Genomic DNA, 27077 nt, shown 5'->3' with positions numbered 1-27077 from the left:
TTAAAGGTCAAAATGGTAACACAGTGCTATTTTCACCGCTTCACATAAAAGTGCATGAACCTAGAGTGTAAGGAAAAATAAAACTGGACATTTATCTATCGTAGTTTACGAGAAATCGTACAACGTCCATTTCATGATGCTAAAACAAATGTGTGTTTTTTTGTTGTTGTTATAGATCCAATTGAGGCGTGTTAAGGCAATTAAGGCGGGTTTCCGAGCGTGATTTTTGTGATTTTCTGTACTCACACACACACACAGCCAAAATGGAGTGACACAGTGTGGGGCTTACAGACACACAGAGCCTGCAATAGTTACCGGCGTTCGAACCATCAAAGAACCGCTAGACCTAGAGCTCTGAAACTTTATAAACCTGTTCTAGAGCTCAAGTCGGTAGTGCATGGTAACTTATGTGGCTCTAGAAGGTTCTCAGGCCGAGAAACATTCTTGTCCATTTACAATATCTTCAATTCAATTCATGTCGTGAAAATGACGACATTTGGAAAAATCCCAGAATCACAAGACTAGGTGCATTGAAAATGCCTCGGCCCATAGAGACGGACCCTACATGTTTCTGTCTGATAACTCTTTCAGGGACCCCATAGCAATGTCTGGAAAAAGTCAATTTTCAGCATTAATTAAGGTTGCTGCTTGGGGTCCGAATGGCCTATTGACCCGAAACTCGGTATTCGGGGTCGCCTCAGCTAGGCCTACACATAATGTCAGAACTGGACCCGCAGCTCGAATGTAACTATGTTTTTATGTTTTTTATGGTTTTAAAAGAAGATGCTATGAATTGTGGGCCGGCTCTGAAATATGTGATAGTTGGCTTCTAAACGAGTTAGACAAAGTGGGTTTGGTGTCAGTACAATATATTATTGACTGATGGCTGACTAGATGGCAGTATAATGTATGGGCATTTTGCATTTCTAATATATTTAAAGAAATTTACCATCACCAAATGGACAGGCCCGAGATCAACACCAACATGCATATAATTGGTAGCTTTGGAAAGAAAACACTCTGACGTTTCCAGAACTGCAAAGATATCCCGTGTTCTAGAACTTGAGCCAGACAAGATTGGGCATCCAGGAAATGAGCAGGATTTTGAGGTGCATGTCCTTATATTGGCTGTGATGGTAAATAGGATAGGAATGAGTCTGCCCTTTTGTCGTTTTTCTGCCTCTCCTACTGATTGAAAGACATTTTGTCCGGTTGATAAATTATCGCAAATTATATATTTTAAAAACAAACTGAGGCTTGATTATTAAAAACGTTTGACATGTTTCTGTGGACATTATGGAAACTATTTGGAATTTTTGTCTGCGTTGTTGGTGACTGCTCTTTCCTGTGGATTTCTGAACATAATGTGACAAACAAAACGGAGGTATTTCGGATATAAAATAATCTTTATGGAAAAAATGAACATTTGCTATGTAACTGAGTAGTCTCATCATTGAAAACATCTGAAGATCTTCAAAGGTAAACAATTAATTTGATTGCTTTTCTGGTTTTGTGAAAAGCTTCCTAATGCTAACTGTACTTAAATTCTTGAAACTCCCCAACCCGGATCCGGGTTTGTGACTAAAGCCTCAGGCTCATTAGCATGGTTCAAAAGCATATTTTGAAAATCTGAGATGACAGTGTTGTTAAAAAAGGTCTGCTTTAGAGCAGGCGCATTATTTAACAACACTTTTATTTCAGATTTTCAAAATATAACTTTTGAACCAATGAAATTGACTAATTTGTATACAGGTTTTATGCAAAGCCAAGCATAGCAACAAAGTAGCATTTAGCACACAACATTTTTTTGAAAAAAACAGATAAATAAAATCATTTACCTTTGAAAACATCTGATGTTTTCAATGAGTAGAATCAGTTACATACCAAATTATTTTTTTTCCTGAAAATGTCTGTGTGTAGGAGAAATTCTAGGCTTACATTAGCGTCTGTTAGCAATCAAATTCAGTCACACAAATAGAACTTTTTCCGGATTAAAACATATTTTGAAAATCTGAAAGATGACAGTGTTGTTAACAAATCAATCCTCAAGGTATATTTATTTAATTTCTTTCATTTGACATGCAGTTCGTGCGTTATGCTAATGCTTGAGGCTATCTGAATCCCGCATGGAAAAATACTGGCAACAGGTGAGAGGGATTTACCATCACCAAATGGACAGGCGCAGGACAACACGGACACCTGGTAAATGTGGTCTCTTATGGTCAATCTTCCAATAATCTGCCCACAATTGGGCATGTCACAATGCTGCAGACACCTTGGGAAACGACAGAAAGGGTTGACTCACTCATCTGTGAAAGACATTCACAGCCATATAAGGAGACAATGGAAAACAGAGCTTGATTAAAAATCCTTGTCATTTCCTGGATGCCATCTCATCTTGGTTTTGCCTGAAGCTCACGTTCTAGGGCACGCACAGAGAATATCTTTGGATTTCTGGACACGTGACAAACAAGAGGTTTTCGGATATTTCGAATGGAGCAATTAATGAACATTTGTTGAGCATCTTTTTGTGACAAAATATCTTGTTTAAAAGGTAAACGATTTTTCATCCAAAAATGAAATAGTGACCAAGCTTCCATAGATGTAAGAGGTTAATGTTTGTTGCGCGATCGATAAACTTACACAAACGCTTGGATTGCTTTCGCTGTAAAGCATAATTTCAAAATCTGACATGACAGGTGGATTACCTAAAGGCTAAACTTGTGATTTCATGAATATAAATATTTGTAGTAATATTTATTGAATGTAGCGCTATGCTATTCAGCGGTTGTTGATGACACTTATCCCGTTAGTGGGATTGCAGCCATAACAAGTTAACATAGTGATATATATATATATAATTTGGTTAGTATATAGGCCATCTCAACATTATATATATGCCATCTGCACATGGTTCACTGACTTTTGGGTTCGGATACCGACTTCCCATGATCATATATGGCAAATGGAGAAAACATGGGCCTTATGGACAAAATAAGTCAAATCTATGTCTAAATATGTATAATCGACAAAAATATCTTTCGGGATTTCACCCTTGAGACCTGACTTTCTGACCATTTCCCATATAGAATCCTACAGTGGAGCGCGCTCACCCCATTTGGGATTTTTGTTTAATTACACCCGGCATTTGACATGTTCCACTTGCAATATGTTTTTGACCAACTGCCGCCCAATTGAGTGGTATTTGCAATTGTGTATATGGTTCACCCAATGCCCCAAAGCCATTCATATTTTGTCCATTTTATGGGGGTCTTCCCTACATAAATTGCAGCTCTGTAATGATTATGTTGTTTAATCAGCTTCTCAATATGCCATATCTGTTAGGTGAATGGATTATCTTGACAAAGGATAAATGCTCACTAACATTGACGTAAACAAGTTTGTGCACAACATTTTAGCAAAATAAACTTTTTGTGCATATGGAACATTTCTGGGATCTTTTCTTCCAGCTCATGAAACCTGGGACCAGCTGTTTTTCATTTTTGTGCATAATACTTACCAAAACTACTGACCACAACTACTGACCACAACCACAACACTACTGACCACTACTGACAATTACTGACCACAAAACTAATGACCACTAGTGAACCACACAACTATGTACCAGAACGACTGACCACAACTAATGAAATACACAACTACTTAACAAAACTACTGACCAAAACTAATGACCACTACTGACCACACCTACAGACCAAAACAAAAAATGGCAAACTGTAGGAAAAACACAAAAAGACCAAAAGAAACACAAAAAATAAACAAAAACAAAACTACTGGACAACACATAAACTAGGGCAGGGTGCTAACATGACAAACACAACAACACAACCACTGACCACAACTAATGATCTCAGATCGACTACACACATAATATCCTGACTACATTGTCTAACATCTGTGGCATTGGCTCACAGGTAAACAGGCAAGGGAATAAAAAAACAAAAAGCGAACAAAAAGAAAATGAAAGTGATAAACACTTCTTTGAAAATATTTATACTATTCTATTGAAATTATAGGCAACAAATTATCAAATCATTATAGTGGGAAACAGTGTTAAGTACCTCAATGGACCTTAAAGGAAATCACTTTACAAACTATCATCATTGTGCCCAGAGATCACAGATATTATGGACATTAGAAATAGTGACTATTTGGAGCCTAAAAAGCCTGACCTAGTGAGATATACATGGAGGAGACAATCAAGCCAGCCGTCTTGACTACTTTGTATTGTAAGGAGACAGAATGAGATTGGACCATCATCTTAAAACATAACTCTTACAGAATTTCCTCTTGGACGAGGATATTGTAAATGTAATCCAAGTCTACTGGAGGAGAATTTGTTCTTAATGTTGACAAAATAATGTTGAACTTAATTTTTCCAGTACAATATAGGTTCAGAAACTCCTCTCATTGTTTGGGATACCTTCAAATTTACCTTCAGAGGTTCATTCAATTCCATATTCATCAGTAAAGAAAAAGTAGTTTCTGTCGAAAGAGACAAGACTAACAAGGGAAATACAGGAGCTAACAGGTACAGGTAGACAGCAATAAAAACTACAGAGATTTAAAACAAGGTGAAAAAATGGGGGCACTTTTCAACAACGATCTAATGTACAGTGGTTCTTCCTTTAAGAGTTGTGTTGTTCTGCAGTAGAGCTTGCTGTGTGTCACAGAATTCTATGGCATGTTATTTAACTGTCAGCCATTGTTGCCATTAACCTCTAGCGTCAAGCAATCCCATATTCGGGAGCATAACCATAGCCTCAAGCTCATTATAAATAAATAATTTTTTAATTAATTAATTTTACTAGGCAAGTCAGTTAAGAACAAATTCTTATTTTCAATGATGGCCTAGGAACAGTGGGTTAACTGCCTGTTCAGGGGCAGAATGAAAGATTTGTACCTTGTCAGCTTGGGGATTTGAACTTGCAACCTTTACGGTTACTAGTCCAACGCTCTAACCACTAGGCTACCCTGCCACCCCAAATGGCCCGGCTACCCTGCTGGGGTTGGCTCACATGCTTAGCCTTTTGTTAACAACACTGTCATCTCAGATTTTCAAAATATGCTTTTCAACCATAGCTACACAAACATTTGTGTAAGAGTATTGATAGCTAGCATAGCATTAAGCCTAGCATTCAGCAGGCAACATTTTCACAAAAACAAGAAAAGCATTCAAATAAAATCATTTACCTTTGAAGAACTTTTTCAATGAGGAGACTCTCAGTTAGTTAAATGTTCAGTTTTTCCAAAAATATTATTTGTGTAGGAGAAATCGCTCCGTTTTGTTCATCACGTTTGGCTAAGAAAAAACCCTGAAAATTCTGTCATTACAACGCCAAACTTTTTTCCAAATTAACTCCATAATATTGACAGAAACATGGCAAACGTTGTTTAGAATCATTCCTCAAGGTGCTTTTCACATATCTTTTAGATGATAAATCATTCGTGGCAGTTGCCTTTCTCTTCTGAACCAAATGGAAACGTGCATGCAGCTGGAGATTACGCAATAATTTCGACGGAGGACACCAGGCGGACACCTGGTAAATGTAGTCTCTTATTATCAATCTTCCAATGATATGCCTACGAATACGTCACAATGCTGCAGACACCTTGGGTAAACGACAGAAAGTGTAGGCTCATTCCTGGCGCATTCACAGCCATATAAGGAGACATCGGAACACAGCGCATTCAATATCTGGGGCATTTCCTGTATGAAATGTCATCTTGGTTTCGCCTGTAGCATTAGTTCTGGGGCACTCACAGACAATATCCTTGCAGTTTTGGAAACGTCAGAGTGTTTTCTTTCCAAAGCTGTCAATGATATGCATAGTCGAGCATCTTTTCGTGACAAAATATCTTGTTTAAAACGGGAACGTTTTTTTAATCCAAAAATTAAAAGAGCGCCCCCTATATCGACAAAGTTAATGCTAGTTAGTGCTATTTGGAACACCTAGGGCATCTTTGAGAAGCTACGTTTTTGAAATGACATGGAGTTGTAGGCCTAACGGTGCATTTACACTAGATAGAGGTAAATTGCCGCGTGGCGATTAGGCCGCCCATTGTGACTCGCTTGTGGGCATGCTGGCAGCATATGGCAGCATATAGCAGCACGTTCGATTGTGCATCAAGAATTCAGCATAGCAAGTTTGTATGAAAGTCTGGTTATTAAATGGGTACATACATGTAGTTCAATAGCGATATCCTCTACAACGCTCAGGTGACAAACAAACTTTGCTGCCCTGTTTCCAATCATCCACATGGCTGGGAGAACCTATTCAAGTAAGTAAATACATTTAGAAATGTTAAAAACAACAAGGTACTATTAGCTAACTAGCTACAGTGCAGGCTAAGTCAAATGAGCTGCTAAATGAGCTAGCTAGTTGGCTAGCTATCTATCTAGCCAACTTCAAATACTGTATAGATAGCTAAGTGAATTAAATATACCTATCTAACTTCATATTAGCTAGCTTTCTTGATGTATTTCTCACGGTAAAAAACTAGCTAGCTAACAGCCATGGAGGAGGGTGAAAGGATAGCAGCCCTATTGTCAAAGTGAGAGCGTAGTCTATTCTGGATGGGGTTTGTACTTTTGTGCAGTTCCAGTCCCTAGAAGTGAGGGCGGAGATTACACCACCCTATTATTATGTTATTTGACTATAATGAAGTCTATTTTTTGTGAGGTTTTCTGTCCTCAGATACAGAGAGATGTGAAAGCCTGTCTACATATGAAGAGGTCCCAATGAAGAGCAGTGTTTCTCAGTCCTGGTCCTGGGGACTCAAAGGAGTGCACATTTCTGTTTTTGCCTTAGCACTGCACAGCTGATTCAAATTATCAACTCATCATCAAGTTTCAAGTGATATGTATGTATTAATTTGTGATGCTATCCTTGATATGATCCTCTTCTGTTATATGCTAAACGTGTGCCCAAGCATCTATCAATCCAATGTTATCATGATTTGTTATAAGGTATATTATACTTGAGCAATCCACAATGCAAAAGTCTAATTACATTGTCTTCCATATTCCTACAGAAACCTTGTAACTGGAGATTCCTTCAAAATTATTACATACAGTTAACGTGTAGGGCACTGCAAGGTTGAGTGACCAGGGCCATCTGGGACTGCCTCCTGAATTCAGGTGTGTAAAGGCTCCCTGTGTCCTGCATAACTTCATGACGATGGACACGAGGACCAGGAGGGGATCTGCAACTCTCCGCCATGTGCCAGAGAAGAAGTCTGCTGCAAGAGAGGCAATCCGCATGCGGGAGATCCTCACCTGCTACTTCTTCGAAGAGGGTGCTGTACCCTGGCAACACCATAGACTACACTATGCACAACCAAAGGCTCTTTTAAGAGCCATTCACATTGCAATAAGAGTATTCTTCCATTTACTTAGCTATGTCAACTGCAGTTCACCACATTCTTATTGGCAGACTAAATAGCCTTGGCTTCTCAAATGACTGCCTCAGCTGGTTCACCAACCACTTCTCAGATAGAGTTCAGTGTGTCAAATCGGAGGGCCTGTTGTCCAGACCTCTGGCAGTCTCTATGGGGGTGTTCAATTCTCCAAGTTATGTCTCTTCATCTCTCTTCCTGGTCTTCCCACTGCTCTCCAGGTCGCTAAGGCACAATTTCAGCAGGTCTTCCTTATTATGGCCTTCCGGAGGACACCGTCTCGGACCGTGGCCTCCAATTCACATCCCGAGTATGGAGGGCCTTCTTGGAGAAGCACGGGGTCATGGTTAGCCTCACATCCGGTTATCGGCCTCAGTCTAATGGGCAGGTGGAGAGGATGAATTAGGAGCTGGGGAGGTTCCTGAGGAGTCACTGTTAGGACCGGCAGGGTGAGTGGGCACGTTTCCTTCCTTGGGCAGAGTACACCCAGAATTCTCTATGTCACTCCTCCCCGGGCCAGACCGCGGCTCCTGTGGTTGATGAGTGATTCCGGCATGCGGAGGAGGTGTGGAACAATGCTCATGCGAGACTCCAGTGCGCTGTCCATCGTCAGAAGGAGCAGGCAGACCGTTACCGCAAGAGAGCCCTGTGTTTCATCCTGGGGACCGCGTCTGGCTCTCTACCAGGAAACTTCCACTCCGCCTGCCCTGCAAAAAGTTGAGCCCCCGGTTTGTGGGGCCGTTCAAGGTTCTCCGGAGGGTCAATAAGGTGACGTATAGGTTACAGCTTCCCAGTGACTACCGTGTCTTAAACTATTTTCATGTCTCCCTTCTCAGGCTGGTGGTTCCTGGTCCCATAGCTGATATTGTTCCCCACCCCTCCACCCCCCCCCGAACATTGAGGGGAGCCTGGCGTACGCTGTCAGATCCCTACTGGACTCCCGACGTCGGGACCAGTATCTGGTGGACTGGGAGGAGAATGGACCTGAGGAGTGGTGTTGGGTTCCTGGTGGAGGACATTCTGGATCCCAACATCATCTGTGATTTCCACCTTCGCTGCCTGGACCGACCCGCTCCTCTTCTTTGGGGTCATCCCCCTGGTCGGCTGAAGCCGCACGTCAGGGGGGGGGGGTACTGTCACGTCTGCTCCTGCTCCTCCCCTCCAGAGTACAACGTCGTCAGAGTACTAACCACCGGTCCTGAGATTCATCATTACGCACACCAGTGAATCATTATGATTCACACCTGGACTCCATTACCTTCATCATTTCCTCCCCTTTAAGTCACTCTCGCATGTTCACTCATCAGTTGGTATTGTTCTTGTGTATCAGCATATTGACTTATGTTAGTGTCGTGTTCTTGGTTTTTTGTTTTATTAAAACATTTCACCTGCACCCACCTCCGACTCACCGCCCCATCATTACAGGCTACTTCTCAGAGAGTTCGAACAACGGTGTCCACTGACACCATATTTATTCGTTATGGCCATCGAAATTCTAGAAGTTAAAATCAGTTGTCCATGTATGCCAATGACTCAAGTTTTATATTAAGTCCGCAAGCTAGATCACTGCAATGTTTCATTGAAGATCTAGATAACTTTTCTGGACTAAAGCCTGATTATGAACAGTGTACCATATTACGTAATGGCTATGGCTAAAACAAAGCTTTTACATTACCCTGCAGTTTACCTATAAAATGGGCTGACATTGAAGTAGAAATATTTGGTATTCATTCACAAAACATTTAACCTGTCTGGCCCACCCGGGACGCAACCGCACCCCCTGCCAACAATAAATGCAAATGCACTACGCCAAATGCTAATAGCACTCGTTAAAACTCAAACGTTCATTAAAATTCACATGCAGGGTACTCAATTCAAGCTACACTCGTTGTGAATCTAGCCAACGAGTCAGATTTGTAAAATGCTTTTCGGCGAAAGCATGAGTAGCTATTATCTGATAGCAGGCAACACGCCGAAATACCAGAAGGGGACGTAAACAAAGGAATTAGCGTAGCCGGCGCTACACAAAATGCAGAAATAAAATATAAAACATTCATTACCTTTGACGAGATTCTTTGTTGGCACTCCTATATGTCCCATAAACATCACAATTGGGTCTTTCTTTTCGATTAAATCGGTCCTTGTGTACCCAAAATGTCCATTTATGAAGACCATCAGATCCAGGAAAAACAATTTTTTTAAATGCGACGTTATTTTTTAAAATTAAAAAAGTTGCCTATAAACTTTGACAAAACACTTCAAACTACTTCTGTAATCCAACTTTAGGTATTACTAAACGTTAATAAACGATCAAATTGATCACGGAGCGATCTGTATTCAATAGGCACAAGTTTGGGAAACGTAGTCAACTTTTCCAGTTCCATTGTTTACAGCTGTGGACTTGACAACCGGATGTGGCTATTACTCAGATGACCAACGATTTAGTTGAATCGAAATCACAACACTGGCGACATCGTGTGGAAGCTATAGGAACTGTATTCTCAGCATTAAGTATTTTTTCTTCCAATAGACAATACATGGACTGGCGGATTGATTTTTTCTCCGTCAATTTAGTGTCCAGGTTTTCTGGCGATTTTGACCACGGAACTCGTTCTGTTATAGTCACAGACACCATTGAACCAGTTCTAGAAACTTCAGAGTGTTTTCTATGCACACATACTAATCATATGCATATACTATATTCCTGGCATGAGTAGCAGGATGTTGAAATGTTGCTCGATTTTTAACAGAATGTTGAAAAAAGTAGCCCGATCTCTAAGAGGTTTTAAATGATTTCATTAGAAAACCATTACAAATAGACCAACCATGGAGAGGTAAATACCTGTCTATTTATGGAAAATTACCCCAGATTATCTCCTTAGTTATCTCAGTTTACTCACTTATGGTGTTGCCAACTCCTGATTTGTTTTTCATATTTGTTGCTTTATCTGGGATAATAACCAGACAAGATAAAGCGTGCCTATCTATATAATGAATATCAACTGGGTGGGCTGAGATTATTAAATATAAAAGCACTAAACCTCTAAAAGCTTCACATATACAAAAAATGTACCGGCCAAAACAATAAAATGCAAATGAATTACTTAAAAATCATACAATGTGATTTTCTGGATTTTTGTTTTAGATTCCGTCTCTCACGGTTAAAGTGTACCTATGATAAAAAATTACAGACCTCTACGTGCTTTGTAAGTAGGAAAACCTGCAAAATCGGCAGTGTTTCAAATACTTGTTCTCCCCAATGTATGTCTGTGCCATTACAGCTTTAGGGAAAGCCAGGGAAATCCTGAGTATCATTAGACAGACACCCGCATTACATGTGTCTCTGTATTATTTGTTTGTGTCATTGCTATGGATAAGCCACCAACAGAATCTGTAAACAAGCAAGAATTGAGACAGAGAGATAATGGTGGCGAGAGGCCAAGGGCTATTACTCATCTACATCGAGGGGATAGACTATGTGTGGTATCTGAAGGTGGAAACCTATTAAGCCTGAGGTCTGTAACAAGATAATTTAGTTCTTCCAGAGAATTGCTCGGCTTTGTTACTTTTTGTAATAAAGTCTATTTGAATTTACAAGCTCCGATATCTGAGAAATATTTCCACAACACTCTCCAAACAGGTCAGAGACAAAGTTGTGGAGAACTAAAGATCAAGATTGGGTTATAAAAACATATCTGAAACTTTGAACTTCCCATGGATTACCATTAAATCCATTATTAAAAAATTGGAAGGAATATGGCACCACAACAAACCTGCCAAGAGATGGCCGCCCACCAAAACTCATGGACCAGGCAAGGAGGGTATTAATCCGAGAGGCAGCAAAGAGACCAAAGATAACCCTGAAGGAGCTGCAAAGCTCCACAGCGGAGATTGGAGTATATGTCCATAGGACCACTTTATGCCATCCACTCCACAGAGCTGGGCTTTACGGAGGAGTGGCCAGAAAAAAAACATTAGTGAAAGAAAAAAATAAGCAAACACGTTTGGTGTTTGTCAAAGGGCAGGTGGGAGAATCCCCAAATATATGGAAGAAGGTACTCTGGTCAGATGACCGGCTGACTACGCATCGCACGCATGATTATTGCAAAATAAATGTAGACATACATGTTCAATTATTGCACCCAGACTGCTCGCGTGCGCCAACGAGCGTCTGCGTTCCCAAGGGATAAAATAGAAGTCAGTTCTATTTCTGATGCAGATCACGCTGCAAGTCCTGCCTCTCCCATCTCCTCATTGGTTTATAGAAGTACAGTGCCTTGCGAAAGTATTCGGCCCCCTTGAACTTTGCGACCTTTTGCCACATTTCAGGCTTCAAACATAACGATATAAAACTGTATTTTTTTGTGAAGAATCAACAACAAGTGGGACACAATCATGAAGTGGAACGACATTTATTGGATATTTCAAACTTTTTTAACACATCAAAAACTGAAAAATTGGGCGTGCAAAATTATTCAGCCCCTTTACTTTCAGTGCAGCAAACTCTCTCCAGAAGTTCAGTGAGGATCTCTGAATGATCCAATGTTGACCTAAATGACTAATGATGATAAATACAATCCACCTGTGTGTAATCAAGTCTCAGCCTAGTTAAAAAGGTTAAATAAAAAATAAATGAATTAACAGCCAGACAATTTCTAATCACAACCACACCGCTTACCACAAATACTGACCACAAAACACACAACTACTGACCACTAATCTACTAAACAAAACCACTGACCACATCTAGTGACCAAAACAAAACTACTGACCAAAATAACCAATTTTGACAACACAACTACTGACCACCCAACTGCTGATCGCATCTACTGACCACACCCACACGACTTCTGACAACAACCACACAACTGATCACGACAACTAGTGACCACAACCATACAACTTCTGACCACAATCAAATATTATATTACCACATCTAGCAACCAGAACCACACAACTAAGGTCCACAGCCACACAACTACTTACCACAAGAACACAACTTCAGACCACACATCTAATGAAAAGATATTGTAGCAGGCTAAAAGGTGTGGGGTTTCCTAATTCATCAAGTTCAATAACCAAACACGCGCAAGGAGCACAACTGGAATGCAAATGGGGAATTTGTTAGGGATAATTGCACACAGGAGACAAGGGGGGGGGGCTCTAACAATCCGTTGACAGCGGGTAATCATACAGAATTCTCCTGCTTCTTACACTCTCCATAACACACATTTCCCTCTCAGTCCTCTCCCTCTTTGTACAGCCCGCTTCCTCTTTTATCCCCAAGCACTCGATGGCTTAATGATCCACTGGGTTGCCTTGTTGGGGCAGGAAGTCCATATAAAGTTCTGGGGTGGAGCAAGGGGGCTGAAAGACATCTTCCTTCAATCACCAGTCCCCTCACTTCTACCTGCCATCTGCCACAGTATCTACCTGCCACTGCAACAGACCACAACCACACAACTTCTGACCGTAACCATACACCTGATGACCACATCTGGTAATCACAGCAACATAACTACTGACCAGCAGCACAACTTCTGACCACACAACTACTCACCACCCAAATGCTGGTCACAACTTCTAACCACCACTACACACCGTCTGACCACAACCACACCACTGCTTACCACAATGAGTGACCTTAGCTGCTGACCGCAACCACACAACTACTGAGCCATACAACACAAATTCTGACCACAAGCACACATCTGCTTACCACTTCTAGTAACCACCACCACACAACAACTGACCACAATCACAAACATTCTGACCACAACCACCAACTACTGACCAGAATCGCACAACTTCTGACCACTCTACAAGTGATAACTCATCTACTGACCACAACCACAAAATCAATGACTATAACTACATAACTTCTGATCACATCTAGTGACCACAACCACACGACTTCTGACCACAACACACAACTTCTAACCACAACCACACAAATACTTACAGCAACCACACAACTTCCAACTTCTGAGTGGCCAGAAAAAAGCCATTGCTTAAAGAAAAAATTGGAAAACTCATTTAGTGTTCGCCAAAATGCATGTGTGAGACTCCCCAAACATATGGAAGAAGGTACTCTGGTCAGATGAGACAAAAATGTATCTTTTTGGCCATCAAGGACCACGCTATGTCTGGCGCAACCCCAAGACCTCTCATCACTCCGAGAACACCAACCCCACAGTGAAGCATGGTGGTGGCAGCATAATGCTGTGGCAATGTTTTTCATCGGCAGGGACTGGGAAACTGGTCAGAATTGAAGGAATGATGGATGGCGCTAAATACAGGGAAATTCTTGAGGAAAACCTGTTTAAGTCTTCAAGAAATTTGAGACGGTGTCATGTTCTGACCTTTATTTCCTTTGTTTTGTATTCATTATTTAGTATGGTCAGGGCGTGAGTTGGGGTGGGCAGTCTATGTTGGATTTTCTATGATTTGGGGATTTCTATGTTTCGGCCTAGTATGGTTCTCAATCACAGGCAGGTGTCATTAGTTGTCTCTGATTGAGAATCATACTTAGGTAGCCTGGGTTGCACTGTTTGTTTGTGGGTGATTGTCTATGTTGATTGCTTGTTTCAGTACAGTTCTCATTAGCTTCAAATCAAATCAAATTGTATTTGTCACATACACATGGTTAGCAGATGTTAATGCGAGTGTAGCGAAATGCTTGTGCTTCTAGTTCCGACAATGCAGTAATAACCAACAAGTAATCTAACTAACAATTCCTAAACTACTGTCTTATACACAGTGTAAGGGGATAAAGAATATGTACATAAGGATATATGAATGAGTGATGGTACAGAGCAGCATAGGCAAGATACAGTAGATGGTATCGAGTACAGTATATACATATGAGATGAGTATGTAAACAAAGTGGCATAGTTAAAGTGGCTAGTGATACATGTATTACATAAGGATGCAGTCGATGATATAGAGTACAGTATAGACTTATGCATATGAGATGAATAATGTAGGGTAAGTAACATTATATAAGGTAGCATTTTTTAAAGTGGCTAGTGATATATTTACATTTCCCATCAATTCCCATTATTAAAGTGGCTGGAGTTGAGTCAGTGTCAGTGTGTTGGCAGCAGCCACTCAATGTTAGTGGTGGCTGTTTAACAGTCTGATGGCCTTGAGATAGAAGCTGTTTTTCAGTCTCTCGGTCCCAGCTTTGATGCACCTGTACTGACCTCGCCTTCTGGATGATAGCGGGGTGAACAGGCAGTGGCTCGGGTGGTTGATGTCCTTGATGATCTTTATGGCCTTCCTGTAACATCGGGTGGTGTAGGTGTCCTGGAGGGCAGGTAGTTTGCCCCCGGTGATGCGTTGTGCAGACCTCACTACCCTCTGGAGAGCCTTACGGTTGAGCGCGGAGCAGTTGCCGTACCAGGCGGTGATACAGCCCGCCAGGATGCTCTCGATTGTGCATCTGTAGAAGTTTGTGAGTGCATTTGGTGACAAGCCAAATTTTTTCAGCCTCCTGAGGTTGAAGAGGCGCTGCTGCGCCTTCTTCACGATGCTGTCTGTGTGAGTGGACCAATTCAGTTTGTCTGTGATGTGTATGCCGAGGAACTTAAAACTTGCTACTCTCTCCACTACTGTTCCATCGATGTGGATAGGGGGTGTTCCCTCTGCTGTTTCCTGAAGTCCACAATCATCTCCTTAGTTTTGTTGACGTTGAGTGTGAGGTTATTTTCCTGACACCACACTCCGAGGGCCTTCACCTCCTCCCTGTAGGCCGTCTCGTCGTTGTTGGTAATCAAGCCTACCACTGTTGTGTCGTCCGCAAACTTGATGATTGAGTTGGAGGCGTGCGTGGCCATGCAGTCGTGGGTGAACAGGGAGTACAGGAGAGGGCTCAGAACGCACCCTTGTGGGGCCCCAGTGTTGAGGATCAGCGGGGAGGAGATGTTGTTACCTACCCTCACCACCTGGGGGCGGCCCGTCAGGAAGTCCAGTACCCAGTTGCACAGGGCAGGGTCGAGACCCAGGGTCTCGAGCTTGATGACGAGCTTGGAGGGTACTATGGTGTTGAATGCCGAGCTGTAGTCGATGAACATCATTCTCACATAGGTATTCCTCTTGTCCAGATGGGTTAGGGCAGTGTGCAGTGTGGTTGAGATTGCATCGTCTGTGGACCTATTTGAGCGGTAAGCAAATTGGAGTGGGTCTAGGGTGTCAGGTAGGGTGGAGGTGATATGGTCCTTGACTAGTCTCTCAAAGCACTTCATGATGACGGAAGTGAGTGCTACGGGGCGGTAGTCGTTTAGCTCAGTTACCTTAGTTTTCTTGGGAACAGGAACAATGGTGGTCCTCTTGAAGCATGTGGGAACAGCAGACTGGTATAGGGATTGATTGAATATGTCCGTAAACACACCAGCCAGCTGGTCTGCGCATGCTCTGAGGGCGCGGCTGGGGATGCCGTCTGGGCCTGCAGCCTTGCGAGGGTTAACACGTTTAAATGTTTTACTCACCTTGGCTGCAGTGAAGGAGAGACCGCATTTTTCCGTTGCAGGCAGTGTCAGTGGCACTGTATTGTCCTCAAAGCGGGCAAAAAAGTTATTTAGTCTGCCTGGGAGCAAGACATCCTGGTCCGTGACTGGGCTGGATTTCTTCCTGTAGTCCGTGATTGACTGTAGACCCTGCCACATGCCTCTTGTGTCTGAGCCGTTGAATTGGGATTCTACTTTGTCTCTGTACTGACGCTTAGCTTGTTTGATAGCCTTACGGAGGGAATAGCTGCATTGTTTGTATTCAGTCATGTTACCAGACACCTTGCCCTGATTGAAAGCAGTGGTTCGCGCTTTCAGTTTCACGCGAATGCTGCCATCAATCCAAGGTTTCTGGTTAGGGAATGTTTTAATCGTTGCTATGGGAACGACATCTTCTGTTGTTATTTCGGTTATTGTTTTTGTATAGTGTTTCAGTGTTCAGTGTTTTCTTTATTAAAATTAATGATGAACACATACCACGCCGCATTTTGGTCCTCCAATCCTTCTCGCCTCTCCTCTTCAGATGAAGAGGAGGATGACCGTGACAGACTGGGACAGAGGTTCACCTTCCAGCAGGGAAATAACTAAAGTAGGGCGTGCTAAAGCAACACTTGAGTGGTTTAAGGGCAAACATTTAAATGTCTTTGAATGGCCTAGTCAAAGCCCAGACTTCAATCCAATTGAGAATCTGTGGCTTGACTTAAAGATTGCTTTATACCAGCGGAACCCATCGAACTTGAAAGAGCTGGAGCAGTTTTGTCTTGACGAATTGGCAAAAATCCCAGTGGCTAGATGTGCCAAGCATTATAGACATACCCCAAGAGACTTGCCGCTGTAATTGCTGCAAAAGGTGGCTCTACATAGTTTTGACTCATGGGGGTGAAGTTACGCATGCTCAAGATTTCAGTTTGTTGTCTTATTTCTTGTTTGTTTCACGTGGAAAATATTTTTATCTTCAAAGTGGTAGGCATATTGTGTAAATAAAATGATACAACCTCCCCAGAAATCAATTTTAATTTCAGGATGTAGGGCAACAAAATAGGAAAAATGGCAATGGGGGGTGAATACTTTTGCAAGCCACTGTAACTACTGACCACAACTTCTGAACAGAACCATACAACTTCTGACCACAAGCATACATCTTCTTACCACAAGCACACATCTGCTTACCACATCTATTAACCACCACCACACAACTTCTGACTGCAGAACTACTGACCACTCATCTACTGAACACAACTAGTGACCACAACCACACATCTTCTGGCCACTAAACTACTGACCACTCATCTACTGAACACAACTTCTGACCGCAACTACATAACTTCTGATGACAAAACTATAGACCACTCATCTACTGAACTTAACTACTTACCACAACCACACAACTTCTGACCACCACCACACAACTTCTGACCACATCTAGTGAACACAACAACTGATATTCCCAAGCCCACATTTCCGAGTGGATCTGATGTCACCTGAGTTCTCTTGGGGGTCACCGAAGGCAATCGAGTCATCTCCCCCGGAGCCCATACAACTGGGCAGGGCTAGATTGTCTCCTGCCGAGCGCTTATGCAGACTTAACACCCAGAGCTGTCTGTATTGTGGAGCTACGGGACATTTCTTATCTACCTGTCAATTATAGAACCTGGTTCATCAATTAGGTACTAGTACGCTGGTGGGCCGTACGGGGAGTTCCCATCTTCCATTTCTCGTACCCCTCTCCATGCTACCCTGTCGTGTGGTGACCAGTCCAAATTACCCCAGGTGCCCATAGACTCTGGGGCTTACGAGAGCTTTATGGACGTTACCCTGGTTTTGGAGCTGGGAATCCCCACCCAACCCCTCTCTATTCCCATGTGCGTCAGAGTGTTGGATGGAAGCTCTATTGGCTGAGACACCCACACTACGTGTCCCATTAACTTGAGAGCTAAGGGTAATCACAGTGAATATGCAGTTCCTGCCCATCATACCCTCTCATGCAGCTGTGGTTTTGGGATTTACCTGGCTCCAGAGGCACATTCCGCTGATCAACTGGGATACTGGTTCTATTCTGGGTTGGAGCCCACTTTGCCATGCTTTGCCAAGGCTCCTGCTGTGTTCCAGGCCCTGGTAAACATGTCTCCAGGACATGTTGAACCGGTTCATATTCGTCTATCTTGATGACATCCTCATGTTTTCCCATACTGCTCAATATGTCCTCAAAGTCATACAAGTCTTCCAGTGTCTCCTGGAGAATCAGCTGTTATTCAAAGCGGAAAAATGCTAATTCCATCGCTCCACCATCTTCTTCCTTGGGTACATCATAGCTGCAGGTGATGGAGTCAACTTGGGGTCATGATAGGCGCTGCACCAATTGTTTGATGTATTATAATAATTGATTATGCTTATGTTGTATTAATAGAAGGGAAGGATTGTAAGACCCCTCTCCCACTACAGTTATCCTTACCGTGGTGACTTGGTTTTCCAAAGCCACCCCATTGATTCCTTTCCCCAAGCTACCCTCAGCCAAGGAGACGGCCCAGCTCTTGGTGCAGCTCATTGAGTCTGCACGTTCATTGGGTCATCGGCCAGCCTGTCCTCCGGGTTCACCCCCAGTCTAATGGCCAGTCAGAGCGAGCCAATCAGGATCTGGAGACGACTCTTCACTGCCTGGTCTCTGCCAAATCCCACCACCTGGAGCCAGAGTACGCCCATAATTGCTGAGTTCCATCGCAGCCAACCTGGTCAACCAGGCATGCACCCAGGTAGGTTGCCAGATGGCAGTACTGACCACATATGTTTCTTAGAGGCAAAACATTACTGAACATAACGCGCCAATGTAAACTGCGATTTTTTGATATAAATATGAACTTTATCGAACAAAACATACATGTATTGTGTAACATCAAGTCCTGTGAGTGCCATCTGATGAAGATCATCAAAGGTTATTGATTCATTTAATCTCTATTTCTGCGTTTTGTGACTCCTCTCTTTGGCTAGAAAATGGCTGTGTTTTTTGTGATGAGGCGCTGACCTAACATAATCGCAAGGTATGCTTTCGCCGTAAAGTCTTTTTGAAATCGGACGCAGTGGTTGAATTAACAAGAAGTGTATCTTTAAAATGGTGTATAATACTACTAGTATGTTTGAGGAATTTTAATTATGAGATTTTTGTTGTTTGAATTTGGCGCCCTGCAGTTTCACTGGCTGTTGTCAAAATGATCCCGTTAACGGGATTTGTGCCAAAAGAAGTTTTAAACAAGTCAATGGACCAACCGTGTATATAAAATGGGAATTTTTATTGAATGGTGGAGGAAACAAATTGTGCTATTATGAGACTGTGCTTAGGCATAAGAGCAAGAGGGAGACACACAATGAGAGCTGTCAAACTGCTCAAGCATTTGGCTTACCTGTCACTGATGACTGCCTGACCAACGCCCGACGCTTCTTCACGAGTGGAGTATCGTAGCCAAGCCATTTTTCTGGGAAAGGATGCTTCACTGTAGGCTTCTTGTCAAATAATTGGTAGGAGCACATAAAGGGACGTTTTGGTGGATTTCTTAGGTTCAACGCTTTGAACCAGAACCGCAAAGACTCTGTCTCTTTGGGAGGTGGATGCAGGTTGTGTGGGACATTCACATGTATATTCAGATCGACATCGTAGAGGTTGGTGTTCAAAAAGTTGTTGTTGTAAAAACTGTCTCTTCATCCAATTATTATGACAGCCTCGTACTGAACATAATACTTGCCGATTTTAGGATTTAGTGCGGTTCTGTCAGTGTAAAACTATCAAGCTCTCAACTAAAAATACCACTTTTGCCTATTTCGCCTCCCGCATGCGCTAAGTTCGCGCAAATGTTGCCGGAAATAGAAACACAATTGCAACTAACTTCCCGAGATCACTGTGACGTTCCAGAATAAGGTAAATTCTATAATATAATTATATCTCCATAAAAAGCACCCTGCAATGGTTTAAGAAAAAGCGCTGGACTGTTCTACATTGGCCAGAGACCAGATCACATCCACAACCAGTGGAGGCTGCTGAGGGGTGCTGGATAACGGCTGGAACCGAACGTGTTTGGTGTATTGGACACCATTCCACTGATTCCGCTCCATCCATTACCACATGCCTGTCCTCCCCAATTAAGATGCCACCAACCTCCTGTGTCCATAACCTATGGTGAGCGCTGAAAACAGCAGTTGGTGAAGGGCATGTTTTGAAAGCAGAATACATTTTAAGGTATACATGCTCATGGTAAATAATGAATCTCAGATATATGTAGGATGTAGGAGTCACATAATTCAAGATAAAATTTAATTCAACATAATTAAAAATTGTTTGAATTTAATAGGAAATTAACTAAATGTATTTAACTCATTAGAAAATGCATTAATTTGCCCAAGTTAATCATGAGACGAACAAAATGTGTCGTCAGTGCCTCTTGTAACTACCCATCCCGGATCCAGGAGAATTGTTATCAACTGACACTAAGTAGCATAACGCAACGGACCAAACATCTTACTAGAAAATATTCATATTCATGAAATCACAAGTGAAATATATTCAAACACAGCTTAGGATTTTGTTAATCACCCTGTCATCTCAGATTTTGAAAATATGCTTTACAGCCAAAGCAAGACAAGCATTTGTGTAAGTTTATCAATAGCCTAGCATAGCATTTTGCCTAGCTAGCAGCAGGCAATCTGGTCACGAAAATCAGAAAAGCAATCAAATTAAATCTTTTGTCTTTGATGAGCTTCGTATGTTTTCACTCACGAAACTCCCAGTTAGAAAGCAAATGTTCCTTTTTTCCAGAAAAATTCTTTTTTTAGCCAAAAATAGCTCCATTAGTTCTTCACGTTTGGCTAAGAAAACGACCGGAAATTGTGGTCATGACAACAACAAAAAATATTCCAAATTAGCTCCATAATATTGACAGAAACATGGCAAACGTTGTTTATAATCAATCCTCAAGGTGTTTTTCAAATATCTATTCGATAATATATCAACCGGGACAGAGATTTTTTCAGTAAGACCGGGTGGAAAAATGGCTACCTATGTCTTTGCGCGAGAAATACACAAAGAGCCATCAGGTGGACACTGACGCAATGTTGTCGCTCAGGCTCATTTTTCAAAATAAAAGCCTGAAACTACGTCTTGTTATACTAGACACATTAAGGAAGCCATTGAAAAATGAATCTCTTTGATATCCCATTCACTGCTCAATAGAGAAGCAAGCATAGGAAGGGACTCTTATTTAGAAACCGCTGCGTTCCTGATTAGATTTTTTTCATTATTTTGCCTGCAATATCAGTTCTGTTATACTCACAGACAATATCTTTACAGTTTTGGAAATTTTAGAGTGTTTTCTTTCCTAAGCTGTCAATTATATGCATATTCTATTTTCTGGTCCTGAAAAATAGCCCGATTACTTTGGGAACGTTATTAAAAAATAAAAAATAATAAAAAACAACCATAGATTCAACAGGTTAACATTTTTAGGGCAGGTGTTCCGCTAGCAAAACCCCTCGACAACATTCCGCTGAAGAGGCAGCGCGCAAAATTCAAAAATATTTTTTTGAAATATGTAAGTTTCACACATTAACACGTCCAATACAGCTAATAAAAGATAAACATCTTGTTAATCTACCCATCGTGTCCAATTTCAAAAAGGCTTTATTGCGAAAGCACAACATATGTTAGGTCAGAGCCAAGTCAAAAAAACACATAGCCATTTTTTCAGCCAAAGATAGGAGTCACAAAAAGCAGAAATATAGATAAAATTAATCACTAACCTTTGATGATCATGTCATAGGACATCATGTTACACAATACATGTATGTTTTGTTCGATAATGTGCATAATAAAATCCCCAAATCTCAATTGGCACATTACGTGCAGTAATGTTTTGATTCCAAAACATCCGGTGATTTTGATGTGGCTACGTTGTGGCCACATCAAATCACAGGAATACTTATAATACACGTTGATAAAAGATACAAGTGTTACTCACAGAATTAAAGATAGACTTCTCCTTAATGCAACCGCTGTGTCAGATTTTTAAAAAAACTTTACGGAAAAAGCATAATCTGAGTACGGCGCTCAAAGCCCAATCTTGCCAAAGAAATATCTGCCATGTTGGAGTCAACAGAAGTTAGAAATAACATTATAAATATTCACTTACCTTTGATGATCTTCATCAGAATGCACTCCCAGGAATCCCAGTTCGACAATAAATGACTGATTTGTTCCATAAATTCCAAAATTTATGTCCAGATAGCCACTTGTTGTTAGTGTGTTCAGCCCAGTAATCCATCTTCATGAGGCACAAGCACTACATCCAGACAAAAACTCGAAATATTCCGTTAAAGGTCGTAGAAACACGTCAAACAGCTCCCATTCCCCCTCCTTTATAGCAGAAGCCTGAAACAAGTTTCTAAAGCCGGTTGACATCTAGTGGATGCCTTAGGAAGTGCAACTTGACCCCATAGAAACTGTGTATTCGGTCAGCCAAGCTTTGAAAAACTACAAACCTCAGATTTCCCACTTCCTGATTAGATTTTTCTTGGGTTTTTGCCTGCCACATGAGTTCTGTTATACTCACAGACATCATTCAAACAGTTTCAGAGTGTTGTCCATCTAATACTAATAATAATATGCATATATTAGCATCTGGGACTGAGTAGGAGGCAGTTAACTCTGGGCACGCTATTCATCCAAAAGTGAAAATGCTGCCCCCTATCACAAACAGGTTTTAAAACCAGTATAGCGACAGAGCGGATGTCATCCACATATTCCTTTGGAAACCCTTAATTAATTCATTTGAAGCGAGCCATATTGCTGAATAGGCCTGAATGGCACTGTAACTAGCAAAGGATCATGATCGATGTAAATATTTTCATCCTGCCTGAGAGAGTCAAAAGGGAGTCTCCTCAGATTGATCTGTGTCAGCACGTGGTCCTGTGTGACGACAAATGCAGGAGTCAGAATGGATCACTATTTAATTAAATATCTCTATTTGTAGCAAACCTTTCAAGAATTAACCGCGGGGATTGAAATTGATCAGAAAATATAATTACTTTTTGGGGCACTTCTGGTGTCCGTAATTTATAGGCTTTCTAGGGCAGACCAGGGCTTTTCACAGTGGTTGACCAGCAGATTGCTACGCAGTGTTTGACCAACAGAACTTGTGACTTCATGCTCCAGACCGGACACTGGGGGCCTGGTCCTTCTTCATACTGATCTCAATCCAGTCCATTAGTTATTAGTTTGTAGCCCAGACCGTTCGGATGCTATGAACGTTTTGTCAGGACCCGGTTACGAACCTGGGTCTCCGGAGTGAGAAACAGTCACTTAACCAACTGAGCCACGAATAGTCAGCAGAACCCAGAAGATGAGGCAGACACAGCAGTACTTAAGACGGTGTATTTAATAAAGTAAAAAGGAGAAGTCCTTAAATACAAAAATGGCAAATCCAAAAGGTGGTAGGAATAGCACAAAAAAGCCTCAAGAGACACTCAAAAACAAAAACAGAATTCCACAAGAGCATACACCGGAATCGACAGGAAAACACAGAACACTAGGGCTGGGTGCTAACATACAAACACAGAGCCCAGAACTGAGGGAAACTAAGGGTTTAAATACAATCAGGGGAAACGAGGTACAGGTGCAAATAATAATGGGGAACAAGGGAAAAAACATAAGGTCAAAAAGCACAATGGGGGCATCTAGTGACCAAAACCCGGAACAACCCTGGCCAAATCCTGACAGAATCCCCCCCCCATAGGAACGGCTCCTGACGTTCCTACCAGCTCTCTCAGGGTGGAGGGCCCTGAACTGACGAATGAAGTCAGGATCCAGGATGTCTTTGGCAGGAACCCAGGAGCGCTCCTCGGGACCGTAGCCTTCCCAGTCCACCAGATACTGCCAGGACCGCTGCACCCGGCGGGAATCCAGTATCCGATGGACGGTATAAGCCGGCTGGCCTCCAATGACACAAGGCGGAGGGGGAGGTCTGTCTGCCGGGACAAGGGGAGAAAAAACAACAGGTTTTAACAATGAAATGTGAAATGTGGGATTAATCTTAAGGGATCTGGGTAAGTGTAGGCGATAAGAAACTGGGTAAACTCTCCTGGCAACCTTGAAGGGACCGATGTATTTTTGGGACAGCTTGCGAGACTCCACCCGTAGAGGTAAGTTTCTTGTGGAGAGCCAGACTCTCTGGCCGGGGCGCAGGGTAGGCCCGGGACGGCGACGTCTGTTGGCTTGTTGTTGGTACCTCTGTGAGGAACGCATAAGATTAAGACGGGTCTTCCTCCACATAAGCCGACAGCGTCTGACGAACTTCAAGGCTGAAGGCACTCTGACTTCTGCCTCCTGGTCCGGGAACAATGGAGGAGCATAGCCAAACTGACACTCGTGCGGGGACATACCAGTGGAGGAGGAGCGCAAGGTGTTGTGCGCGTTTCGGCCCAAACAATAAAGGATGACCATGTGGACGGGTTGTCACGAGTCATACATCGGAGGGTGGTTTCCAGCTCTTGATTCATCCTCTCTGTTTGGCCGTTGGACTCCGGATGGTACCCTGAAGATAGACTGGCAGAAGCCCCCATGAGTTGGCAGAAGGCCTTCCAAAACCTTGAGGCGAACTGGGGACCTCTGTCAGAAACCATATCTTGAGGAATGCCGAAGACTCGGAACACATGATTAATTACCAACTCAGCCGTTTCCTTGGCAGAAGGTAACTTAGTCAGAGGGACGAACCTGGCCGCCTTTGAAAACCTGTCGATTATGACTAGGATAGTAGTATTGCCATGGGATGGAGGAAGTCCAGTAATAAAGTCCAATGAGATATGGGACCAGGGTCTGTGGGGAACAGGTAAAGGGTGAAGGAGTCCTTGAGGGCGGAGGTGAGAAGATTTGCCCTGGCAGCACACGGGACAGGCATTGACGAAAGTGGCAACGTCTTCTCTTATGGTAGGCCACCAGAACTTACGCTGGATGAACTCCAAGGTGCGACCTACGCCCGGATGACAGGTGAGGCGAGAGGAGTGCCCCCACAGAAGGACCTGAGTCCTCACTGCCTTGGGGACAAACAACCGATTGGCAGGACCTCCTTTCGGGTCCGGTTTGCTAGCTTGAACACGTCTCACGGTATCCTCAACTTGCCACGAGATCGGAGCCACAATCTTAGCAGCAGGAAGGACAGGCATGTCCGTGTCATCTCGAATGGCAGGAGCGTAGACTCGGGACAGGGCATCCGGTTTGAGATTCTTCGACCCGGGCCGATAGGTGAGGATAAACTGGAATCGATTGAAGAAAAGAGACCATCTAGCTTGTCTAGAGTTCAACCGCTTCGCCTGCTGGATATACTCCAGATTTTTGTGGTCCGTAAGCACTTGAAACGGGTGAGAAGCCCCTCGAGCCAGTGTCTCCATTCCTTCAATGCCATCTTAACCGCTAGGAGTTCACGATCCCCCACATCGTAGTTCCTCTCAGTCAGGGTAAGCCGGTGTGAGAAGAAAGCGCACGGATGAAGCTTCTTGTCTTCACCCCTCTGAGACAGGACAGCTCCAACACCAACCTCTGATGCGTCTACCTCCACCACAAATGGTTCATCCGTAGTCGGTAGTATCAGGATGGGAGCAGAGAGAACGCGCTGCTTGAGTCCTTGGAAGGCCGTCTCAGCTTCTCTTCCCCACAAAAACCTTGCATTGCCACCCTTGGTTAAAGCTGAGAGAGGGGCTGCCACCAAGCTGAAGTTCTTGATGAACTTGCGGTAAAAGTTTGTGAAGCCCAGGAAACGCTGAACTTCCTTAACGGATTTGGGGGTGGGCCAATCCGCTACCGCCCCTACCTTCCTGGGGTCCATTTGGACTCGACCGGGTTCCACTACAAATCCCAGGAATTGTACTCGGGATGAATGGAATTCACATTTTTCCGGCTTAACGTACAGATGGCTGTCCAGGAGGCGTTTGAGTACTTGTCTGACATGCTTAGTGTGTTCTTGAAGGGAGCTCGAAAAGATAAGGATGTCATCCAAGTAAACGAACACAAATATGTTAAGCATATCCCTAAGCACATCGTTTATGAGCGCTTGGAACACCGCAGGGGCGTTGGTCAGGCCGAAGGGCATCACCAAGTATTCATAGTGACCAGTAGGCGTGTTGAAAGCGGTCTTCCACTCGTCACCAGGTCTGATCCGCACAAGATGGTATGCGTTCCGCAGGTCAAGCTTAGTGAAAACAACTGCTTCCTGGAGCAGCTCGAAGGCTGTGGCCATAAGGGGTAGCGGGTAACGGTTACGGACGGTTATGGCATTGAGTCCCCGGTAGTCGATGCAAGGACGTAATCCACCGTCTTTCTTGGCCACAAAGAAAAACCCTGCTCCCGCCGGGGAGGTGGATGGACGCATGAGGCCTGCTTCCAGAGCGTCCTTGATGTAGGTATCCATAGCAGCTCGTTCGGGTGGAGATAGGGAAAAGATCCGACCCCTGGGGGGGCAAGTCCCCGGAAACAGGTCGATGGGGCAATCGTAAGGTCTATGGGGTGGTAGCATGGTGGCCCTCTGTTTGCTAAACACCAGTTCGAGGTCATGGTAACACTCGGGAACTCGGGTCAGGTCGATGGATTCTAAAGACTTGGGAGTAGAACTCGGGGAATTCTGGAAAATACAAGTAGCTTGGCACGTAGGACCCCACTGCTTGATAGTGCCCACAGACCAGTCGATGTGAGGGTTATGGCTGTGAAGCCAGGGGTATCCAAGGACGAGAGGGAACTCGGAACAGGAGATCAAATGAAAGTTCATCAATTCCTGGTGTTGTGAAACTGAAAGTCGCAAGGAGGTAGTGACATGAGTGACAAGTCCAGATCCCAAAGGGCTTCCATCCAACGTAGTGACCCTCATGGGTTCACTTAGAGGTTCAGAGGGAACGCCATTCTCCTTCGCCCAGACACCATCCATGAAGTTACCTGCGGCTCCAGAGTCTACCAAGGCTTGAAGGTGAAGCTTGTGGTTGTCCCAGGAGAGGGTGACTGGAATGAGCAGACGGGAGTTGGACGGATGGGAGGAGGTTATGTTTCCCGTTACAGTTCCCCCGGTCTGTACGGGACAGAGCGTTTCCCTGGAGCCCGGGACACGTGGAACGGAAATGGCCCGGTTT

At 43.2% G+C, this 27077-nt stretch overlaps 1 protein-coding gene across 1 annotated transcript in view; it reads right to left on the bottom strand.

Annotated features, from left to right (window-relative positions):
• The window catches only part of LOC135524945 (pro-neuregulin-3, membrane-bound isoform-like), a 356815-nt gene that overhangs the window by 42918 nt on the left and 286820 nt on the right, over positions 1 to 27077 (bottom strand). The window contains exon 9 of the mRNA XM_064952775.1: positions 20017 to 20044. Coding sequence (XP_064808847.1) covers positions 20017 to 20044 — 28 coding nt within the window. The remainder of the gene's footprint in view (positions 1 to 20016; positions 20045 to 27077) is intronic.

The sequence above is a fragment of the Oncorhynchus masou genome, chromosome 31 (genome assembly GCF_036934945.1).
Source record: "Oncorhynchus masou masou isolate Uvic2021 chromosome 31, UVic_Omas_1.1, whole genome shotgun sequence".
Classification (NCBI taxonomy): Eukaryota; Metazoa; Chordata; class Actinopteri; order Salmoniformes; family Salmonidae; genus Oncorhynchus; species Oncorhynchus masou.
Note: the sequence above shows the minus strand (reverse complement) of the source record. Positions and strands in the feature narration are given on the sequence as shown.